The sequence below is a fragment of the Fundulus heteroclitus genome, chromosome 11 (genome assembly GCF_011125445.2).
Source record: "Fundulus heteroclitus isolate FHET01 chromosome 11, MU-UCD_Fhet_4.1, whole genome shotgun sequence".
Lineage (NCBI taxonomy): Eukaryota > Metazoa > Chordata > Actinopteri > Cyprinodontiformes > Fundulidae > Fundulus > Fundulus heteroclitus.
In genome coordinates, this window is record NC_046371.1 from 11,705,168 (window position 1) to 11,724,329 (window position 19,162).

Sequence of the window (19,162 nt, forward strand, 5' to 3'; positions counted from 1 at the left end):
TTCTGATTGGTAAAGATACTCCACGACTGCTACGTTCTCAGAGGATTGTTAGGGAACAAACAGCTTAATGAAGACAGCAGATCATAAATAAAGCTCGAAGCTGGGTTACGACATAAATTAATTTTATAAGCTTTGGTCATCTCTGCCTTAAAACGTTCGTGTTTGGCTAAATGCTTTTGGGGATCTTTGGCAAGACTTCACGCTCACACACGTGATCCAAACAGTCCGACTGGCCATGTGCTATTTTGCAACGATGAAAGACCAACAATTTTAGCCATGTGGAAAAAAATTTGAAAAAAAAATATCAAGGGACTCTGCTTTAAAAAAAAAAAAGAAGCTTTCGTTAAATGTTGAACGCTACCTTTTATTTATCCGATTTGCAAAAACATACAAAACAATGTATTCAGTGTTTGAAACTGATCATAATTAAAATACCAAACCTGTAATCCATACTTAACTGGATATTCAACTACAAAGCTTAAAGTGCTCTCAGTACTATAGAGCTAGGAAATGGTCATAAGTATTGCGTATATGTAAAAACAGACAAACAAACAAAAAAATACAAGCTTAAACAAAAAACATATGTCAAATTTTGATCTTGAGATCTGAAAAAAAGTATTTAGAATAAAAAATGAAACTAGTTTAAATTCAGTTTTTTTGTATTACAATTTTAATGTTTTATATGTTATATTTGTCTGGTTTTTTTCCCAGACAAATCTTTCTTTCCCCTGTGTAAAAATCTTTTTTTTTTCTTTTACACTTTCAAGTTGATTTTTTTATTTCATTTACTTATTAACTTTTCATTTTCAAATGTTTGTAGCCGGTCTGGTGAGATGGGAATGTCATTACGGTGAGATATTTGTTCCAATGGTATACCAAGCAAAGAACACCTTTTTAAAATTAAACTTTGAAAAAACCTCTCTCACCAAAAAATTAAAAAAACAAAAAAAGGTTTTGAGAGTAATTTGCAATGTGTGTGCAAAAGATGAACCTACATTTAAATTTTTTGCTGTTTTTGTTCCTTTCAAAAGGCTGTTTACATATCTGTAAACAGTGCAATTCGAACCCCCCACCCACCCACCCAAAAAAAAAAAAAAAAACTGTAATAGATAAGGACTTATGAAAAAAATTAAAGAAAAAAGCAAACCTCAAAAAATGTATGTTCAACTTTTGGATATGTGTACATTACTCTCAAAACTTTTTTTTTTTTAATCAAGAAGTTTTTCAAATTCCATTTTTGAAGTACACACTCTTTGCTTGCAATACAATTGGAACAAATTTCTTTCCGTAAGGCATCATTTGTCAGGGGTGTGCGAACATGATAGACGGCATGCCCCACATCGCTGAAGTCTCCATGGTTAAGTTTCAGAATTCACACAAACTGTATTTACATAACTGCTTTGGTAAAATAACATAACTAGCTGACAGATTTGACCTTCTAAGTTGGCAGTTGACATGCATAGCTGAGTATTTAATTTTTATTAGGTGTGTGGTAATGCTACTTTGGGTCAAAGTGGTCCTGCTGCTGCTGCAGGGTCTCCCTAACCTGAGTACTGATGGGAGCATGATACCGCTACACAAAAAAGGCAAACAACTGTTATGAATTTCACTCTGAGATTTTCCTGAGAAAAAGTGCATCACTAGCCAAATTAAACAGAACGATACTTTGAGAAGCCGCTTAAAGTTTGTACAGAAAGGCCACAACTGAATGCAAAATGGGTGATATTTCTGTAAAACCTCGTGTCCTTCTCCAGAGAGGAAGACAGATGCAGCAGCATTCCCCCCTGTGGTTGTGGTTGTATTACTGTTAAGAGCTCCATGCATGACAGGGTCTAACAGGTAGTTTTAACCAAAAGTGAGTGTTGCTAAGCTGATACTCAGTAAACTTTTATTTGCAGTAAACCCGTCTCTTGACACTCATTAAAAAGCCCATTTCTAATATGTAAAAGGGCTTAGATTGTTCATATGTTTTCTCTTCTGCCATTCTCTTCTGGGTCGGGAACATTTAAAACATCTTATCCCACGTGTCCCACCTTATATCACTGCTGTGGGTTTACATAAAGCAGGACACCGGACAGTCCGTGGATAAAGGCAGAGGGCTTTTACCTGTTTACCGATGTCCATCGAGAGGAGTGGCCATATTGAAGAGAAATGCACCTGCGGATACTTTGTGGGAAATTCCAACGGCAAAGAGGACACGTTAAGCGATGGAACTATTGTACGTTTAAAAAAAACATACAATAATTACGACCCTTTCTTGGCTCCGTGCATAGGTTTGAGCTCTGTGAACAGAACGCTGGTCTCGCTTTCTGGTGCTGAAGGTGGGCATATTTGATCCAAGGTGGTGACAGGCTTGCAGAGTGATAAGAAACGCTGGGGGAACAAAAAAAAAAACAATGAAAGAATAAAAACATTAACAGTAATGTGAAATAAATATATTCTGGAAATACCTCCAGCTCATGTACCCTCAGCTGCATCTTTTATTTTTATACCCATGGCCTCAAAACAGGTAATGTTTCACCTAGTAAGGCATTATTTATTTAGTGTGTGCATGTCTTTGCACTTTATAGAAAAACTAAATTATCAGAATCTGGCCTTGATTTGACTGAAATGATGCTTGGTCTGTAACTAGATCTTTATCTGTTAGGCTTCTCCTGGGATCATTCTTACCTGTCGGAGGGTGCCTTGTCCTTGGAATAGTTTGAAAAGCACAAACAGTGGGATGAGTGATAGAGAGACCGTGGCAAAAAACCATCCCAAGACATTCGCCCACAGTGGATAAACGTAGGAGTTGCTGAACTTCAGTGGAGTATATTTGATAATCGAGAAGACGAAGGTTCCCTGTGAGGAGACGAGACGGAGTGGATATTAGGAATCATGAAATGCTACAAACAGGAGTGTACAATTATTAAAAACCTGTGTGAAGTTGTGTGAAAAGCTTAAAGTAAGTAGGTAAAAGTGTATTTATTTATTTAGCACCTTTCACAGACAAGGGTCACAAAGTGATAAAAAAAAATACTTTAAGTTATATCAATCTTTTCCTGATGTGTGAATATTCGTAGGGATGCTGTATGTAAGTATGAAACACGAACACATACTAAGAGAAAGTCATAAATTAACCTGACAGGTTTTCATATACACAAAAAACTAGTCCGTGCATTTGTTACTTTAAGGCTGGACTATTGTAATTCTTTACTATCAGGAAGTCCACAAAATGCAGTTCAAAGCCTTCAGCTGATTCAAACCTCTACAGCAAGAGTTCAGATGAATATGTCTCCTATTTTAGCTTCCCTTCGTTTACTTTCTCAATGGTACTTGTCAAAGAATGCAATTTTCTGTCTTTCCTTAAATAAGGAAACTTCTTGACCAATCTGTCTGATTTGATTGAATTTGACTTTGCAAAGGGCCCTGAGATGACGTGTGTTGTGAATTGGCGCTATATAATTAAAACTGAATGGAACTGAAATTGAATTGAATTACATCTTCATGCGAAGAAATAAAGCCTACAGAGTAGTAGGAGGACACATAAACATGATATACACATTCACATGCCTGTTTTCCTGGAGGGAGGGAAAGTTAATTTTTATAAACCTAGACCTAAGTAGAAGAAATAGTAAATTACTGTTACAAGGGATCACTAAGGGATATTACAGCAAATATGCAAATGCTTTTTATGAAAATGTGTCATGTTTTAGGTTTTTATTTGTTTCGCTTTGGATTTTTCTGGACTTTTCCCATTAGCCTGTCAGCTCTCAGCTACCAGCCACTGTCCAATCAGCTCAGCCAGCAGTCAATTAGCCTACATCAGCTCCACCTGCTGCCAGTAATTACTGTCAACTCTGGTCCGGCTGAATATCGGGTTCACCAGCGTCATCCGTTACAAAATGCACATTTAAAAATCTAATGGAACTCAACATTCAAAAGACAGAATGTCTTGATTTGTTCTACTTACGAAGCAAACAAGAGGAGTGATGTACCGCCAGCAGTACTTCATGAATGGAAATGGCCGATAGCCAATCATCTCTGTGATGTTGTCGTAAAAACGGTCAGTGCCTGTGGATTAAGGCCAGGTGGTGTTTGAGATTAGTTAAGATAATCATTAAAAAGTCAAATAAAATGCTTTCTCGGCATTGCTGGGAGGCTGTTTGATACGTTTGTAAAAATCAAGAAGACCTGTGAAATGAACCCAGGAGTCCGTGACTCACCGTAAACCCAGCCGATGCTGATAGACTGGCAGAAAGAGAGCAGTAGCAGGGTGGTGCCACTGCAGACATGGTGGTCCAACAGCTGGAGCAGGTAAATTCCACCCTTCGAATGACAACAGATGAGTACACTTTTGTTAGGCCTCAGGTTGACAATGCAACATGCTTAGAATTTACATTTCAATTAAAATAAGAAGAATGCACAGAGTCCATTTAAAACAATATCTTAAGCGGCACCACAGGCTCCATACTGAAACAGGTGATTAGTTTTAATGCTAATATAGCTTATTAATGAAAAATAACAAAACAATCCATTTAAAAGCATGGGAAATTTAAGTTAGGAATACTTGAATGTAAACTATTAACATATTAACATAATCCAGTATAGTCAGCTATTAACAAGCAATTTTCATTTTGTTAAATATATATATATATATATATATATTTGTAGATTAAATCGATACTAAGCCACGTTTAACATGCATATACAGCTCATTAGTCCTTTGTATGCTACAACAAGGCCCCTTTTTCCTTCTAGTGGCCCTACATCACATGTGCAGTGTCTGGGTCAGGGGCCAACTCAAAGGTTTTTAACTTTTAAATTGTCTTGCCCTTAAAGCTGGATCCTTTCCATTTCAATTCCCTGCATCATGCTTATTAACAAAAGAGGAAAAAAAGTGTGGAAAAAATACTAAAGAATTCAAGAACACCAAAAGAACTCATACATACGCACTAAGTAGGCAAAACTCTAATCTAAAAGGGACGTATTTTGTTTCTCCCTCATTTTCCAGCTTTCCTTCCAAATAACCCCAACTTGTTTCTTCGCAGTATATTTTGGTTTAAAATTGGTTTAAAAAAAGTGTTGTAGGAGACAAGGCACTCAAAATGATTAGGTGACCAGAAGGCAGAAAGCTGTTCTTTGCATTAACGCCATTGAATAATTGTTTCAGCTGTTCACTATATTAGGTCGGGTCAGTTGCCAAACTTTTGATAAGTGGAAGTGCAGCAGATGGAAAATCCACATAAATTGTAACAGAGGCATATGGGTGTTGTTTCTTATACCTTGGCAGGAATGTTTCTAATTACACTGTAAACAGTAATTGTATGCTATAGGCCCCAGACAATGATACACAGCTGCAAAAAATTCTCCTGAGCTGGAGTCATTCCAGACTCTCACACACTCACAGTCTACTGACTCAGTGCAATATCCTTCTTCACACAGCCTAAATGAGGGAACTCAAACAGTTCCAAAACAATTAATAAAGTACTTTTTAATTCAGTTGAATGATGGTGATAGCAATAGTGATGCTTTTCTTCAGCAGGATTAAGGATGGTGGTCACAGTTATTGGTAAAATGGGGATAAATACAAGGCACATCACAAAGAAAATGTGTTATGGGTTGCTAAGACTTGAGACCAGGGTGGGTTCAGCTTCCAGCAGGAAAACAAACCTACGCGCACAGCCAGATCGACAATGGAATGGTGTCGATCAGGCACGTATTTACGTGTTACCATGACCCATTCCAAGGTTTAGGCCTAAGCTAAAATTGAGAATCTGCAGAACTTCAAAGTCGATGCTTACAGATTCTCTCCATCCAATCAGACAGAGTTTCCGTTATTTTGTGAAGAGTAATGGGCAAAGATGGTGGCGACTCGACCCCCAAGGAAACGTGGCTCCTACATATCGACTGGGTGGCAGAATAAATTTGCCTGCCACAAGTTTCTAAATTTATTTTATTTTGTTTGAAAGTCCAATATTCTCTTGCATCTCACAAAATCATCTCCTACTTTGGGCTGGTGTAAAAATCCCAATAAGTTGTGGGTTGTAAACTGACACAATGCAAAACATTTTAACAGACATATACATTTCCGGGTCAGTGTAAAATATGCAAAAATTACAACAACACGTTTTTTAAAAAATGTATATTTCTTCCAAACCTCAGTGACCAGTAAGAGTCCAAACAAGCAGGAGATACAGCAGATAACAAGGAGAAGCAGCTCCCGCCTGTAGCCTTGATTCAGGTAATAGGGGAAATGATCAACCAGTGATGTCATCACGCACTCTATACCAACAAACTGGAATGAAACGATCAAGGAACAAACAATCAGGACATTAATTATGTAATTTATTCCTTCATTTATTCTCTTGAGTTGTGATAGTTACCTGGCTATCAAGTCCAAGCAGAATTATCATGAGGAAGAAACACACTGACCACACCTGAGGCATAGGCATCATGGCCACAGCACGTGGGTAGACAATAAATGCCAACCCTGGGCCTAGAAACATAAGCGAACAAAATTAGAAATTAACAGAATATATCATGAAAACCAACCACAAACCTAGAATCTGTTCAAAATTATACTTAAATCATTTCAAACCACCGAGACATTCGAAAAAGAAATGACTATAGGCCTCTTTAGTTCTTTAAACGTGCCAGTTTAAACAAATACCATGCCATTCAGGTACTGCATCAATGAACCCTTTGATCAAAACAAGATCATTTTGGCAAAATTAATGTAATCTAATGGGAAGCGATTATTTGAACGTTATATGTGGGTTACAGTAATTTAAAGGTAATTCACCCAACTCCCAGAGACATCTAAAATCACTAAAAGTTAGGATGTAGTGCTCACTGGACACTTGTTTTGAGTCAGTGCTTGCCTGATTCTGCCACTTCAGAAATATCCACGCCTTGTTCATATGTCATGAAGCCCAAAACAGAGAAAATGGCAAAGCCGGCCACAATGCTGGTGCCACTGTTCAGCAGACACAAGTAGAAACAATCCCTGTTGAAAAATAAAACATGTAAATGTAGGCATTTTTCTACTTTATTAAGCCCTAACAGTAACACAATGAAACCAAAGTTTAATTTATGTACACATACTTATTATCTATTCTGTTTTTAATATTTGTTATTTGTGTTTTGCTTTCAAAACTATTTGGTCTTGTAGTTAAGTGTAGCGCCTAAGCCATGCAGTGTGCATCTTTTTAACAGAAGAAAAGTTCTGACCATTACCGTTTACAAACACCTCAGCCACCAGTGTTCCTGTTTTTGATCGCATGTGGACACTTCCTGATCTCTGCAGGCAGGTAACATTCCACAAGTGCTCCAGCCCCAGGGATGCAGAGACCCCCGCTGTCTAAACTTCACTAATTGGTTCTTGTCAGACTCACTCCAACGTAAGACCTGACACAACTAATCAACCTGAAAAGCCAACATTTAATGCCCTCCTAATTTCGTGAACTGCCCCCGCTGTTGGGCAACACTGTACAAGATGATTACTGATTGTTAATCAACCTTTAAACAATGAGAGGAAATTTTGGAATGCAAAAAGCTACAGCTGAAAGTCTTTAATATATTTTAAACAGTTCAGCACATTTAGAGATTTAGTGGTTTATAACATGTGTAAATGTTCAGAGGGCGTGAATACAGATGTAAGGTACACTTATTGTACTTACTTGTAACAGTTATTGTTGTAGGTGTTGTAACTCCCAAGAGAAGTAAGGAAACCAAGACCAATAGCATAGGAGAAGAAGATCTGAGTGCCAGCATCCATCCACACCTGAACAAAGTGCCAAAAAAGTCTGTGCCTATTTGAACATGTCTCTCAGCAGATATTTAATCTATTTTCTTACCTGGGGATCTGAGAGGCGAGAGACATCAGGGTAGAGATAATAAATTATCCCATCCAGAGCTCCTGGCAATGTAACACCCCGTATCAGCAAAATAAACAGCATAACATAGGGGAAGGTGGCTGTAAAGTATGCTGCCTGTGTGGAAATATTAATATACATATATATATTTCATATAGATTGGGAACTTGCAGACCACAGAAAACCAAAATGATATGGAAGCAGACGTCAAAAATAAAAGGCCGGAGTATTTTAGTCCAAACATAGGCTTTTTGATGCCTGGAGAAGATCAGTTTGTCTTCAAACATATGTTTGGTCATTTATCAGTGTCATTTACAGATCTGTCAGGAAAAAGAAAAATATATGCTTGAAGAGAAACTGATCATTTTCAGGCATCAAAAAGCCTATGTTTGGACTAAAGTTCTCCGGAGGATGTACTGCACAGGCAAGTTGTGTGGACAGGACACAAGTTGCTTTTTTATCTGACATTAAATGTGCATACTTATAGTATGATACATGATAATGTTGTTAATGCATTAACTACCACACCTTTCCCGTTGATTTGATTCCTTTCCAGACACAGAAGTAGCAGATGATCCAACTCAGGAGTAGGCACAGTGCCAGTTCCCACCTCACCCCGCCCATCTCTTCGATGCCACCAGAGATCTTCAAGACTCGCTGTCTGGTACGATGACAGTGATGGATGGGGTGAGAATAAAAGGAGGAGATTATGACTGAACAACAAATGTTGTAATGGAAATTAAACTGATTTCTTGTTCCGTAACCGCTATCTGTCCTTTTGATCCCTAGTCAGCTGTGGCCACTGTCAGAATCAGACGCACCAAAAAGCTGTCCAGCAGCCTTCCTTTCCACTGTCGCCACATGCTTAAACAGGCGGTGGGACTGCTGCAAATGCAATGCGATGCAATCGGCTGAGCCCAAACAGATAGGCCACCTTTCCCCAGGAGGCATTATAAACTGTAATTAAGGTTGTTTTCACACCTGATTTGGTAGACTCGCTGCGATTGGGGACCAAATTCCGAATTTTCAGCTGCCGTGGTCGGCTTTCACACTACACTTTGTCAAACGGACCAAACCTTTTGACCAACCTGTTCAACTCCTCGCCTGTGGTGGCGCTGCACCAAGAAACACAGAAGGAAAGAGGTTGGTCAACAACACAGCACAGCTTCCTTTTCCGCAAAAAAAAAATTAAACAAAATGGAATGGCAACAGATTTTAGCCATGCTGTCTTTGGCAAACAAGTGTGCCAGACAAGCACAATTCCACAGTGGGGTCAGCATGAGCGGAGGACGAGGCAGAGCACCGTGGAGATTGTTATACTTTACACAAGGTGGGTGAGACGGCTCCGTATGAAGCGGTGGCGTGCGAGCAGGGGCACACACGACTTCATTGAACTGATATCACGCTTACACAGATATAAAGTAGAACAAGGTATTTACAATATATGAGTTGCTTGATTATTATTATTATTATTATTGCTCAATTACAATTGTATTTAGTCAGATTGCCTTGCGCTGTAGTTTGCTTCCTGCTTACAGAGTGGCCTCTAGTCTGCTTCAAACCTTGTTCACTTCAACAGAGCTGGGACCTAGGTTTTGAGGCAGGCCTCAGTCTGCTTTCTTGGTCTGCATCAGAGTTCGATTGCGCATTCACACCGCCCCAAACGAACCGAACTTTCAGAGCAAACGAACCAGAGTCTGATTAAAGCAGACTAAACAAGGCTGGTGGGAATGCACCCTAACATGGCAATGAATTTAAATCTGTCTACATGATTGAAATGGATTGCATAGTTCTTTACAATTGCATATTAACTGGACTACTTTTCTTGTAAAGTACTTTGACATAATATTTGTTCAGCACTGTGTAACGTTTAACCACTTGGAGGCATTAGATCTGTAACTTTCAGGTTTAGCGCCACCAAAGGCGAATGGCAACACTGCACTGTCGTAAAATTAAACCACGTCTCTGTGTTTTTTTTTTGTTTTTGGAATCTGATAGCAGTCCACTTTGGACCAGCAGATTGAAAAGTCGTGGAGTTACTTTAAAGACAAGGCCACGTTCACCCCTCTAGATTATATTCAGAGTATTCCATTGAAATGGAGAGGGAGAGGGAGAGGATGAGGCAGAGCCAGGGGGAGAGGGAGAGGGTGGGGGAGCTCCATGACCAGTGGAACAGAAAGACGGGGCAGACAACAGGCCCAATCATCTTATTATGAAAGGCTGCAGGAACTTAAACAGAGCAGAAGAGCTGACATGCAAGTTGCTGAACTATATTTACTATATTTTGTAATAATAACCATGGCCATGACAAACTTGAGGACGACAAAAGTACAAGCATGTAAGGTAAGCTCTGGCGTTTAAGGGAAGCTCAGACTACCGTAAAGCGGCGCTCTAGGTCACATGACACGTTCAGAGCTGGATCCACACCTCTCAAGTTACAAGTTTTCTTGAAGGGCAGCCTGCACTGAGCATCCATATTCTCCAAGTTCTGTATATTGACCTGAAAAGTAATTGTACATATCTCAAATTAAGCTAATACTTGGGTCAAAACGCACACAATGCAGCTCTAAGAAAACTGAACTGAATAGCATTGAATTGAATGACAACACAGCAGACAGCCACTCAGACTGAGTCTGGTTCTGCGGGAGGTTACGTCCTGTTGATAAGGAGTTTTATTTTCCAATGTCACCACATGTTTACTCAATAAAATCAGCTGTCAACTGTCACAACATGTAAGCCTTTTTACAACCTTTGTTTAGCAACTGGCATAAGAAGCTTAACTGCACTTAACTTTTTGTTTAGTTTGTAAGCTGAATCAAACTGAGCTGATGGTGGGTCAAAGGACAGATTAACGCAGAGATGGAGTGCTGGTAAAACGACAGGCAAAAAGTATATAAATCCCATGAACGGTTTGTCAAGTTACAACTACAAACTTCATTGTACTTTATTTTTCTTTCTTTTTTTTGATGGGGGGGGGCGCTTTGGGTGATAAATCAACACAAAGAAGCACATATATGTCAGATGGATTGTGATAAATACTTGTCTATCCTAATGGATAAAAAAAAAATAAAAGATTGGTGTGCATTTGTTTTCAGTTCCATTCAATCTGATACCCCTAAATAAGAAACAGAGCAACCAATTTCCTTCAGAAGTCACTTAATGAGTAAGGAGAGCTGTTCTCTGAAGGCCTCAGAGGTTTGGTGTAGAGCAATAGTGAACAAACAGCATCACGAAGACCAAGGAACACAGCAGACGGATCAGGGAGAAAATTGTGGAGAAGTTTAAAGCACGGTCTGGTAATGAAACAATACCCTAAGCTTTGGCCATCTCGTGGAGCACTGTTCATATCATTGTGCTAAAACAGAAATTGCACGACACCATTGAAAATCTACTAAGACATGGCTGTCCACTCAAACAAGTCAGGTCAGGCAAGGAGAGAATTCATCAGAGAGTCAGCCAAAAGGCCCTTCGTATCTCTGGGGGACAAATCTGATTACTATGGAAATGGCAAGAAGCCATTGTTGAAAGAAACCTGCAGAAAGTCCAGTTTACAGTTTACCCCAAACCTTCTAGAGAACACATCAAACATGTGGAAGAAGGTTCTTTGGTCTGATGCTATCAGAATTATACCTTTTGGCCTACACACTTTGTGTGCGGTAGAAATATACACCATGATCTGTAATCAAACCTTGTGGGAATCCTTTTCATCGGTGACAGAAAACCTGTTAGAGACTGAGAAAGACGGGTTCACATACATTCTTTGCTATAATAGTATAGTTAAGAGAAAAAGCATATTCATTACATTGGTCCATTCCAAGTAGGTTCTAAAAAGTACTGACTCAAGGGGCTAATAACAAATGCATGCCACATCTTTAAGATTGAAAACCATGTACAATTTTTCTGCCCAGTTTACACTTAGGCCTAGCTTGTGGTGTTCTGTCACAACAAGTTCCTGTAAAATGCTTTGAAACTCATAGTTGCAATGTGACAAATTGTGAAAAAGTTCAAGGGCATAGAATGCTTACGCAAAAGCATTGATTACGTAGACTAAATAAAAGTGGCAGCAAAGAGGATACTGGGAGATGGACCAGGCTGAAGAAAGAGATGAAAGAGAGAAGATAAAGAAATGGATTATAAAAGAAACTGTTAAACTTGTGTGAACTCATGCTTACTGCCAGAACTCCACGACTGGGAGAGTACTGTTCAATTTGGATTTCATGCTCAGATTCAGACGGTTGTCAAAGCACGAGTCTAGTGTGAGAACACAAAAACAAACACGTCAGTTTGTTGATTTTACACATAAAAACATTATACCATTCTAACTACAACATAACTTTTACAGCATTTTATACCTTTATCTGTACGTCAGCAGCATAACAGATACCTGTCCTCATAATGCACGTATTGAGTGTTAAGTGACTACCTGAGTTCCAGTAATTCCCACATGAAGCCCACGGCAAATCTGAACTGAAGGACGAGAACAGGTAAAAGAAAGCCCAAGTGAGGATCATGATATAAGATGTTGCGCTGAATGCGATGATCAGGTGACTGGCATAGCCAATGCCTAAAGGGAGAAAAGAGTGAAAGGGTTTTCTCAGCCTTATCATATAAACAAAGCACGTAGAAAATAAAGCAAAGGGATGAACTATACCTAAGTACGTTTTAATGTGAAACAACATTGGAAAATAAAATAATTTAAAAATCCTTCTTTTTATTTTTCTTCCAATATAATTGTAACCGTGTATCCCAACAATGAAAAAAATTATTCCACAGGGCATGAAACTGTGGCTCATTCAGAAAAAAAAACATGCTTTCCTTCAAGGGGACAAATCCAGAGTGAGGGAGATGGAGAACAGTTCAGGAGGAAGGCCATGTCGGCCAAAATCAACTATAAGAACCGAAGCAATCTGTGATCATCCCAAACCACAGAAAGACCCCTCTGAGAAACCTGAACAATTACAGAACGGCGGTGCTGACTTCAGTCGTACGTCAATGCACAAAGAGAACTGTGTGTCCAGTTAGAAAGGAAGGTGTCGGCTAAACCAGACCCGCTCCTATGAGGCGAGGCATCGGCCTCATGCCTTTACACACCCTCACCAAACACCTGGACTCGCGGCCACACAAAAAGACGTTTACTAATGGACTTTTCTTTTATCTTTTAACACAGTAAACATTGTAATTTTACTGCAGCACCTTTTAGGCATACAAGTCCACCCACCCCACAACAGGTCCCTTCAAACAGTTTTAATTAGACTAAGCTGGTTTTAAACACACGGTTCACTCAAAGTCTCCTGTTCTGTTTTCTCTGTGTACCAGCAGCATTTCCTGTAACAGTAAAGGGAGTTTTTTTTTTTTTTTTTTTAATATGCAGATGCCTTGGCTGTATTAGCTCACATGACCGGCTCTGATCCTCTGCTCCGGCACCAACAGACGGTTAACAATTGTAACAATTTCTTTTGACTGCATGTCACAAAGACCAAAGGAGCCGGGCTAAAGATACCAGGTCATCTCTCTTTCTGCTGGGCAGCATCCAGGGCCAGCAGGCGGAGTATTTAAATAATCTAGGGCCAGGACTTGACATCCAGCTGTCTTATCAAGAACACAGAGACGGCATTAAAAAACAAACAAACACATACACACAGAATAATGCCTACACCTTCTGAGAAAACTGCCATCTTTTATTATCACTCTGCTTCATAACTCACTCATTAAATCTGTCATCACTTGCCACGTTTTATCCTGGTACAACTTTCTCTCTGTGAAACCCAAAACCAAAGTGTCTGGGATCACAAACCAGGCCAGCAAAACAGTCTGTCCACCTCAAACCTGCCTCTCCAAACTGCAGAATCTCTCCTTGATCAGGACGAACACCGTGACCCCAGAAGATCCTTTTCACCCCCTCCATCACCTCATTCCAGCTGTTCCTGTCAGGCGATGTGTTTAAAGTCCCTCTGGCCTGGAAAGCCATTTACAAAAAGTCATATATTCCATCCCCCCTTGAAGACTACATAAAAAGTAGCCCCACATTATTGTTCTAATGTGCTTTTAGTGCATTTTGATATATTTATTGTAGTCTACTTTATCTGAATTATTTTGTTGGAGTCCTGCCTAAAAACATAAAAGTAATAAAAATAAAATAAAAATACGTCACTATCTAAGACAAAGCTTTTCTATTCTATTCCATTTGCTGACAATAACTTGTAAATCTTGGTTAAGTCGTGCAATGGCCCAATTTGTATGTTTACTGTCGACATATTATAAAATATAAACAATTCTACCGCAACTGCTCTGCAAATTTTTAAAAAATCAACAGAAAGCTTTAATAACCTCAATTGCTTAATAACCTCAATTATTAAGCAACGCTGCGTCCGAGGCAAGACCGTGGGTGTCTGCTACGCGGTAAACAGTCGAAAGTTTCATAATTTTTTATAGTGAGGCTATCTATAAAAGACACATACGATTCAGGAGGTTTTACCTTGAAAAAGCGGACAAATCTGTCGCCAGCATGTGATTCCGCCCTGGCTGGTGTACTGCCCTAACGCAGTTTCAAGGAAGAACAGCGGTATACCGCAGGTAAATATGAACAAGATGTATGGGATAAAAAACACACCTGCAAACAAGCAAACAAACAAAAAAACAAAACACTTATCTTTACTCTAATAAAAGTATTGCGGCAAGAAGAAACGAGCGCCACATGTGCGTAAACCTCCCTCACCTCCACCGTTCTTGTAACACAGGTATGGGAACCTCCAGATATTTCCAGGCCCGATAATGGCTCCCATTACGGTGAGGATGAACTCCGTCTTGGTCCCCCAGTGGCCCCGTCCATTCACTTCTTTGACCTTCTGAGCGTATCCGTTTGGCACGCAAACAATGGCGCTACCTTTCATTCCGCTTGTTGCCATCTTTGCTCTCCAAACCGTTACTTTGTTGGAAGGACGAAGTTGCTCCGCGCACACATGGGCCTGAAGTCTGAGCAAACTACTAAGTGGGAGTATATAAATGCCAAGGAAGGAGAGATAGAGAGAGAGAGAGAGAGAGAGAGAGAGAGAGAGAGAGGTGGGGGGTCGCAACTGTTTAAGTTGGAGATGCACCATTGGCGAAAGAGTGGAGGGCGTTTCTTTGTAAAGTGGAAGAAAATGAATGAGCATCAGGAACGGAGGAGGAGAATAATCCGGCGTTATACTACTCTGTGTGCGCGTGCGCTTTACTGCCTTTAACGTGTCTCATTTAGTGAATGGTTCCATTCCTAAAAAGAGTTACACCCTGGACTTGGTTTTAACCTTTGGCTTAAACGGGCATGGAAAGACGCGACTCTGATTTTTGATCAGGTTTATTTCAGTTTCTTCTTTTAACTCCTGCTCTGCGCGCCCGTGTCCGGCTGATCGGTGCGCAGACTGCGTCGCGGTTTTCGGCTGAATGTACGGGTTGCCTTCCGTTTTGGCGCGATGGAGATTTTCCATCAGCGACGTGCGAGCGACAGCCAAAGCGAAAAGTGGAATCTGGCAATAAAAATGGCATATGCACGGGTGGTTCTAGACAGGGGCCAATAGGGGCCCCTGTAGAACAGGTCCTGGCCCCTGTACTGAAAACACAATACAAAACGACTGACACAGAAACCATAACTGATTGATCCTTTTGACCAATTTTCTTTTTTTACCTCTACTGTTGTAGTTCAACAAGAATTTCAAAATGAAGATGCTGCTGCACTTTTTGCGTAAGTCGAATTGAGATAATATCACAGTTTTCATCTGCTGGATCAGGGATCTGTAACCTGCAGTTCCAGAGTCACAAGTGTGGACTAATATAAATGAAGGGTCTTACCCAGGGACACACCGACTGAAATGGCCACATCTGTCTGGTGACAATTTACCTTTCTTTTCCAAGTATTCATATTGTTCTTGCGACATTTTAAAAGTTATGTCATCATAATCTGTTTCTTTTAGCTGTCCGTCTACAGATAGATTATAATACAAATGAACAGCCTGGAATTAAATTTTTATCAAAATATGTCATGTAGAAATTGCCAATAGCTTATTACTTTGTAATCCCCGACTACCGTGATTCTTAAAGTATTTATTTTCCGGCAATGTGCTTTGGTGACACAATGAAAAACAAAATGACAGAATTTTTCGCAAAAGAAATTAAAAGGAACAAAATGCCATCAGCTTTGATCATAAAATCTTTATTGTCTTCAGGGACCGTTCTTAAGGTGGTGAGCTGTAACTGCCTTGCAGCTGCTTAAAACCAGAACAAAATAACAGAGTAAATTATAAGCCAAAACTGAGTCACAGAAAGTTATTAACAAAACCAACAGTGCACTTATAGCAGTTGGCGTGAGCGCTGCTCCACAGCAGATCGTTGGCTTTGACACCTCCAGTTACAGCCTCCCACATCCTTTTTTTTATGTGCTGCAGGAGCTCACCACACCATAAAAACGGATAATTTTGAACAGCCAGAGACCGATTCATTAATCTACACACTGAAGCAATAGTTCCTTACAATTTTGTCATTCGTGATGCGCCTTCCCTGAATCTTTCGTTTCTATGGGAAGTCATTGTTGATCTGTGTGTGAACATTAAGAATTGTGCTTTTATTTATCATCCCTCCGGAACAGTTTCTGCAATATGTCTTAAGTTAATAATCTCAAAAAGAAGGAGTCCTTCTTCACGTAGGCAAAGAAAAGCTGCTAGTGTATGACACCGTGTCTGTGTATGGCAATTATTAAATACCGATTACAACTTCTTATTTACCGTGTATTTAAGACGACAAAGAAATGAATAGGATATGACAGGTTTTCTAATGTACTACAATTAGAAGGTTAAAGCTAAACTTACCACGCATGTCTTTTGACTTTTAAATCATCCCTGCACCTCACTGTCACTGCAATGTCACTGTCCCTTTGAAGTGAGGAAAAAAAAAGATCTTTCGTGCCTCATCATGAGAAAATTATCCTTTGATTGAATTTTTTTTGACAGAAGGCCATAAAACCCTTTTTTGTCATTTTATTACAATCCATTAGAAATATTGTGCTTCGTCTAAGAAGAAGCCAATTATTAGTTATTAATAATAACTGATAATTAATATGTTAACTTTTAAAATGAGTAACACCTGAAGAACAACACGGAAACAACCTGGAAATTCTACGAGATATAAGCAGCCTGCTACAATTACAGTGGCATATGCCACCAGATTATATATATATATATATATATATATATATATATATATATATATATATATATACTGTATATACTGTATATACACATATATATGTATATATTATGTATATAACAACAATGGCTTTTTTAATGTACAGTAATTTCTTTATTTCAAATCTAAATGTATGGAAATTGATATTAGGCCACATGCACATGTACAGTAGGTGGCGGTAATAATCTGCAGAGCTCTGCATTTACACTCTGCGGCTAGGCTAATGCTTAGCCGATCACCCGCAATCAACTGCTTACTGTAATATCTATAATAGGCTCCCGCTGTCAGAACACTGAGTCACAGTGTCAAAGAAAAGACAACTAAAACAAAGATTTGGTGGCATGAATGTTGTATTCTCCGACACAGAAACACGGACTGTGTTACAACCACACACATGTACATTAGTTTTTCATAACTTCAAAAAATATATTGTCAATAAAACCAGTATACGACATTCAGTTAAAAACCGGCATATGCCACTTTGAGATGGTACGTGCCATTTTTGACTGGCATATGCTGGCAGAACTCGGACAAGGATGATAATGCTGACAAAGAAGACGGTTGTAAACCTGAAGAAGCCACCCAGCCAGAGGCAGCCTCGGCTTAGCAGAGTGAAGAACTTGCACCGGAGGAGACATCTCCTGAGCAAGAACACATTGTGAAACCAGACAGAAGGCACAAATATCAAGTTCCCCTGCACATTAAGACCAGAAAAACGAGATGGAGGGACGGCCCACGGATGAGATCGCTGAAAGCTCGACTCCAACTGAGAATGACCCCACACCAGAATGAATACCACGAGTCAATCAAGGGAGCCTGAACAACCTCTTAAAGACTGATAACAGATGACAAAAGCTGTGAAGCTGACTGTTAAAATCCCTCAAAACTAGTAAATTCACAGGAAGAAAAAACAAAAACATGTTACTCAATAATAACGGAAAACTGACTTGACTGACTGGGTGACTGATCAGAGGCACGCAGAGATAATCATCCATGGTAACTAATTGTATGTCTGAACATGTCCTGATGTATCTCAGTAATCCAGGTGGGAAAAAAATCAGTAGGTCCTCTGGACGGGTTCCTCCTTGTTGAAACCTTTTGTGTCTTCTTCAAGACACTTCTTTATTCTGAGGAGTTCAAGGTAAACTCAGCCTTAGAAATCTAATTTCTTGTCTGTCACAGCTGCGCTGATATAGTACTATACTAGAGAGTGTGTTTCAGCCATCTGCTCTTGTCAAATGTTCTTTCCTACATTAGCTGGTCAAGGCTTCTTTGTGTATGATTTGTTTTACCGGTGTCTTGAGCCTGCCTGTATTTGAAAGTTCCTTTTTAATTTGGCTTCTATTGCCAAATCTGTGATGCTTCTTTGGTTTATCGTCACCTCTACTGGTGTTTTGAGCCTGCCTATATTTTACATGTCCCAACAGTAAATAAAAAGAGGACGAAACAAAATTGATGTCGAAAATCATGTTGGTCATCAAAATTAACATATTTAAAAATACTATATCGTTGTGGGGTTTAAAGGGGAGTTGGCATGTCCAGCTAAGACTGGCTCAAGTACTTTATCTGCTTTGAGTACTGCACTTTCTCCAGTCCCGTAGTTTAGATGATCTGCTGCAGTTTGTGCGGGGCAAAAAAAAGTTGTCCCAGGTGCCATTCATCCAAGATCTACCACTGTCCACATTATCCTGTCAAATTGCTCACGATCTGAGAAGTCAGACCATGAGCAGATCAATTTCTTCCATACAAAAATAAATATAATTTCTTGTCTGACACAGCTGAGCTGATATACCACAATACTGGAGAGTGTGTTTAAGTCATCTGTTCTTGTCAGATCTTCTTTCCTACGCTAGCTAGTCAAGGCTTCTTTGTGTATGATTTTTTTTTTTTTACTAATGTTTTGAGTCTGTCTGTATTGAAAGTTCTTTTTTAATTTGGCTTCTAATGCCAAATCTGTGATGCTTCTTTGGTTTATCATCACATGCACATTTTTTTTGCTTTAGTTATGTACACAAATGGGTTCTTATTCTCCTTATTCTTAGCTTTTCAACTTAACTTCTGCTGTACTTACACTGACAGTCAGAGCCACATTG

The 19,162-nt window shown here is 39.4% G+C and overlaps 1 protein-coding gene across 1 annotated transcript; it reads right to left on the reverse strand.

The window, feature by feature from the left end:
- Positions 1–1,143: 1,143 nt before the first annotated feature.
- On the reverse strand, positions 1,144–14,825 carry LOC105918025 (sodium- and chloride-dependent GABA transporter 2). Its single transcript, XM_021310821.2, has 14 exons — positions 14,572–14,825; positions 14,332–14,466; positions 12,280–12,420; positions 12,029–12,107; positions 8,385–8,517; positions 7,839–7,973; positions 7,662–7,765; positions 6,864–6,988; positions 6,366–6,478; positions 6,140–6,277; positions 4,206–4,308; positions 3,953–4,053; positions 2,671–2,841; positions 1,144–2,373 (listed from the first exon to the last, which is right to left on the reverse strand). The coding sequence occupies exons 1-14, from the start codon at positions 14,759–14,761 to the stop codon at positions 2,245–2,247; spliced, it is 1,797 nt and encodes a 598-aa protein (XP_021166496.2). The 5' UTR covers positions 14,762–14,825; the 3' UTR covers positions 1,144–2,244.
- Between the last annotated feature and the right edge of the window lie 4,337 nt (positions 14,826–19,162).

Excerpts from the sequence above, each read along its gene's own strand:
- LOC105918025 (XM_021310821.2), bottom strand. The coding sequence starts at position 14,761 with ATGGCAACAAGCGGAATGAAAGGTAGCGCCATTGTTTGCGTGCCAAAC. Across the intron at positions 7,766-7,838 it reads CTCGCCTCTCAGATCCCCAG|GTGTGGATGGATGCTGGCAC; the intron begins GTAAGAAAATAG and ends CACTTTGTTCAG. Across the intron at positions 4,309-6,139 it reads GACTCTTACTGGTCACTGAG|GGTGGAATTTACCTGCTCCA; the intron begins GTTTGGAAGAAA and ends TGTCATTCGAAG.